At 42.4% G+C, this 5,000-nt stretch overlaps 1 protein-coding gene across 1 annotated transcript in view; it reads left to right on the forward strand.

The window, feature by feature from the left end:
* Positions 1-4,847: 4,847 nt before the first annotated feature.
* Positions 4,848-5,000, forward strand: part of LOC138017750 (uncharacterized) — a 12,567-nt gene continuing 12,414 nt past the window's right edge. The window contains exon 1 of the mRNA XM_068864742.1: positions 4,848-5,000. This exon is cut by the window's right edge and continues 102 nt beyond it. Within this exon, the coding sequence (XP_068720843.1) occupies positions 4,848-5,000 (153 nt within the window).

The raw sequence follows: 5,000 nt of genomic DNA on the forward strand, positions 1-5,000 counted from the left end.
GTAGTTTGTCTACAGGAGACCCACGCTAATGATGATCTTCTTTCTTGGTTTTCTCATTTTGGTTATGTGTGTGCTGGTTCTTTTGGTACAAATCATTCTCGTGGTGTGGTTGTTTTGTATCGTTCGGTTTTGGACTGTCGGTCTGTTTGCGAGTTTCATGGTCATTTTGTTTTGGTTGAGTTTAGTCTTTGTGGTTCCGTTTTCCGTATTGCTTCTATTTACGCTCCAAACCGTAATCCTGATCGTGACACTTTTTTGGTTCATTGTGTTGATTCTATCGATCCAGCTATTCCTACTCTTTTGTGCAGTGATTTCAACATGGTCCTGGACCGTGTTCTGGATCGCCGTGGGTCTTTTCCTTTTGATGTCTCTTGTGAAAGTTCTGCTTTGTTGTCGGCTATGTTTTTGGATTGTTTTGTGGTGGATATTTGGAGTGAAATAATAATAATAATAATAATAATAATAATAAATAATAAAATGATAATAATCTTCAAAACTTATAGAGCACATAACTCTATATGAATATAATCTTATGCGCAAACAAGGCATGAAAGGCACCCAACTGACTCTGCTTTTACCTGGTTCCGGCCCGATGGGGCCCTTGCATTGCACTCATCAGTTGTCTGTATGCTTGGGTGCCTTATTTGTCTTCTGTAGACATTCTGCCATGTCCTTTTTTATTTAAAATTTTGGCATCTTTTGGGTTGTGATCTTGTTTGTGTTTTGAATTCTGCTTTTCTCGCTCTCAGCCCCGAGGTATTATTACTTTATCTTTTAAGAAAGGGGATCGTCTCAATCTCAAAAACTGGCGTCCAATCTCCCTTAATTCATTTGGTTGTAGATAAAGATCAGTCTTGTGGTGTTCCTGGCCGTTTTATTGGTGAAAGTGTTGCTTTTTTTTGTGATGTTGATTTTTGCTCTTCTTTTTCTTGATCAGGAGAAGGCATTCGACCGGGTTGATTGGACGTTCTTATGTTCTACTTTATATGCAATGGGTTTTGGGCAGTCTTTTGTTGGGTGGGTAAATTTTTATAATAACGTTAGTAGTGCAGTAAATGTAAATGGTCACATTTCAAATTCTTTTAAATTATCTCGGGGGGTGAGGCAGGGATATCCCCTGTCTCCCCTCCTTTATGTTTTAGTCGCTGAGGTCCTTGCCTGTAATAATCGTTCCAATGGTTTAGTTTCTGGTCTGTCTCTTCCTGGTTCTCCGTGTTCTTTGCCTGTTATTTCTGCTTACACTGATACTATGCTGGTTGTTTCTTCTGTTCCTCCTATTTTGGCTGTATTTGATGTTTATTCTTTGTATGAGAGGGGGTCGGAGGCTAAATTAAATTATAATAAATGTGAAGGTTTGTGGTTGGGTTCCTGGAATGGTCGCACTGACTCACTGGTCAACATTACTTGGTTGTCTGTGAAGGTGAAGGTGTTGGGGGTTTTTCTGGGTCAGGGCAATCTTGAGGATGTTTATTGGAGGCCATGTATCACCGTGGTGGAAAACGCTTTAAACTCCTGGCGTCAACGTCCTTTGTCTTATAAGGGCAAGGCACTTGTTATCAATGCTTTTGCCCTTTCCCATGTGTGGTACATGGCCTCTCTTATCCACGTTCCCCAGTGGGTCAGTGTGGAATTGAATACTTTAATTTTTAAGTTTTTCTGGAGCGGTAAGCAGGACTTGGTCGCTGGTTTTTCTGTGGTTGACTTTCAGTGCAAGGTTATGGCTCTACATGTTCAGTGGGTTCGTCAGTTTGTTTCTTCTCCGTCTTCTTGGGTCTCTTTCAAGGCTTTTTTGTTTCTCTTCCCTGCTTGCCGCTCCTCCGCATCTCGTTTTTACTTCCCCTTTTTGTTTTTCTCCGGATTCTCTGCCTCCATTTTATTGCTCTTTGTTGCCTGCTTGGCAGGCATGTAAAGGATCCCTTAGTGCGTCTTCTTTGTGTATTGGTTTGGGTATTGATTTTGTCCTGTTTCCACTATGTCTACTGAATCTGCTTATTTGCTTCTTTTGTCTGAAAATGCTGTCTCTCCTCATTGTGTGGAGAAGTTCTTTCCTTTGCTTGATTCTCGTTATTGGTCTTGTACTTGGTGTCACCTTTTCTTTTTGATTTGTGTTGGAAGGTTTCCCACAGGGTCCTTTACACGGCCGAGAGGCTTTCTGGTTTTAGCTATGCTCTCTTTCCTGCTTGTTTTTGTTGTGCTCCTATGGAGTCACTTCAGCATCTGTTTTTCCACTGTCCTCTGGTGGTCAGTGTCTTGTCTTGGCTTCGGCTTTCCTCTTTGTCGTACCATCTTGGTTCGCCACATTCTCTTTGGTTTCTCGGCTGATGAGTTGTCTGCAGTTCCTCATGTTTTTGTTTATCTGCTGAATGTTTGCAAGTTTTGTATTTGGGGGGCTCAGAATGATTTTCACTTTAGGGGTGTTTGTCCTTCAGCTGCTGATGTCATGGAACGTGTCAAGTCTAGTGTTCGGTTTTATCTACCTTTGTTTTTCTGTCGCTTCCCGTCTGACTGCTGTCGTCGTTATTTTGTTCGTCAGTGGGGTGCTTGTGGTGTGGTGGCTTTGCTATGTAATGACACTTTGGTTGTCCATATTTAGTTTCTCGTTTTGTGTTGCACTTGTGTGCCCTGGCCGTTTTTCTGGGGTGAACCAACGTCTTGGCGTTGGATGAGTCTGTTGATGGGTGGCCTTATTGGTCGCTTTTTACTCTTATGCTGGGTCGTGCTTGTTTTGTTTTGTCCAGTTGTTTTTGAGTCTTTCTTGTTGTCGAATTGTCATTTAGGAGTGGCATCTCCTAGATGCAAGTCTTCGTTTGTTTATTTGTCTTTTGTTCATTTTCTCGGTGAAGTTGGCGTGTTGGTACACCCCTGTATGAGGTGAACCATTGTGTTTGACAGACTAGTTGTTATGTCTGGCGGCCATTGCAGCCACCCTACCAGGGGGCCAGCCATTCGCCTTAAACATTAACAAAAAACCTTGTAAAAGTATAACTCCTCCCTCCCCTCCCTCCACCTTTCTTTTTCTGACGTGATTTGTATTTCCCCTCATTCCCACGGGCCATAGCTCACAAGGAGGAAACGGTGAGACTAAAATTAACCTGTATTTAGTGTTCTGTCTACAATGTCACATTCGCACCAATGGAACACTATAAAACTACACTGGGAGCACGCAACGTTCCTTAAACATGTAGAGATTTAACGTACCCTCTTTGCACATGCCAAAATAGAGCGTTGAAGAAAAAGAATTAAGGAGAGCACAAAGTGATGGATGTAGTGACAAGAATACTGATGCCGATGGTAGTGAACAAAAAGTCACGATGAGATACCTGAAGGAAAACGAAAGAAGAAAAAGTGCCCCTTATCGCATGGCAACAGATTTCTTTGTCATCTCCCTTGGCATATGAGAGATGTTCACAAGTGGTCCAGAGAATATGCTAGAACAGCCTTATCTAGACTCAAGCTACGGAAGCAATATACTTTTTCAAGTCAAGAAAATGCTTCTGCTGGAAACAGGAAACCGCGAACAGTTAACATCAATCCCAAAACCAATAGGAGTAAAAAACCTTGTGGGATGAAAAGAACCTGTCCTATTCAAGGCTGTTTGACATTGACGGAAAGAATTCCACGGCACCTGCACCAAGTACATAAGATCCCCGGAGATGATGCAAAGTACAAGAAGTATACCTCTCTTGAAAAAGCTGAGAATGTATCAACTCAACAGGACCTTCAAGAAAATGACCTTGACCATTCCATCATGAGTGATCATACTGCCTTTGACACTGTAGAATCTGACAGATCTGGTAGTGATTAAGGCCTCAAGGAGTCAACAGATGAAGTACAACAGACATTCAAGCAATTTGAAGACTGGCTCCTTTCCCCAGACTGCCAAGCAACGCGTGGCCTAAGTGAAAAAGGTTTTGTCCATAGCAGGCGGAGGTACTTGTCTTCAGTCATTGGTTACTACGAAAAAGATTTGAGATGTTTTTCTCCGTCAATACGCAGAAGTAAAATACCTGCCAGCAACAATCAATTCCTGTCTCATGAGCTTGCAACATTACTGCTCATATTTGTTAGGGGTAAACCAGCGAGTGGAGGTGATTTGAGAAAGATACTGTTATCAGCCTACGAGAAAAATTAAGGAACTGGTCGGCATGGTACAAGCGTGACACAACAAGGCACAGGTGGGAGAAGATGGAAGAGGATCTCAGTTCCCTCATAACACCAGACAAAATCACTGCATGTGACAAAAGATAGGCTGTACGAAATGCTGTTATCCTTTTGGGCCAGCTCAGCTCAGCGGAGCCCACAATATTCAGCTCACCCAAGCACAATACACTCTGGTTAGAGATTATTTGACAGCCCAGATCATGATCAATAATGCAAAAAGAGCAGATGTCGTTGTATAAATGACCATTCATAAGTTCGAGAGGGCAAGAAGAGAAGGCGACAGGAATGTAGTGTGTGTTTTACAACACAAAACTGTAAACACGCATGGGCCAGCTCAAGTAGTGTTAACCACTCCCTTGTACAACCATCTCAGAATTTTCTTGATGGAATTGCATTCTCAATTACCTCTCAAAGTACCAAAAGGCAACAATGCAAAAGTTTTCCTCCTGTGGGGAGGGAAACCAATGGAGTCAAGTCAAATGTCTAGGGTATTGAGTTCAGTATTCCAGAAGGCTAGTATCGACGGGCTGATGAGTTACACACTGTAAAGTAAAAGGGCCGTGTCGGAGTGCCATCAGAACCGTAAACGGCGTAACGGCCCACAAGGAGTCCATCGCGGAAAATACTACAGGGTTTTTGACAAAAGTAGATTATCAGTCAAGGCGTCACAGATACTCCGTGGAATCATGCAAAATGCTGAAAAAAGGTCTGAAGAGAGGCTGAAAGAAAACATGAAAGAGCCACTCCCACATGGGGAAGAAGGTAAGAAAGGAGCCCAAAAACAAAGCAAGGAAATATCACAAGAAAAGATGGAAGCATTATCCGAAAAAGGTCAAGAA

Source organism: Montipora capricornis, chromosome 9 (assembly GCF_036669925.1).
Source record: "Montipora capricornis isolate CH-2021 chromosome 9, ASM3666992v2, whole genome shotgun sequence".
In the NCBI taxonomy this organism is placed as follows: domain Eukaryota; kingdom Metazoa; phylum Cnidaria; class Anthozoa; order Scleractinia; family Acroporidae; genus Montipora; species Montipora capricornis.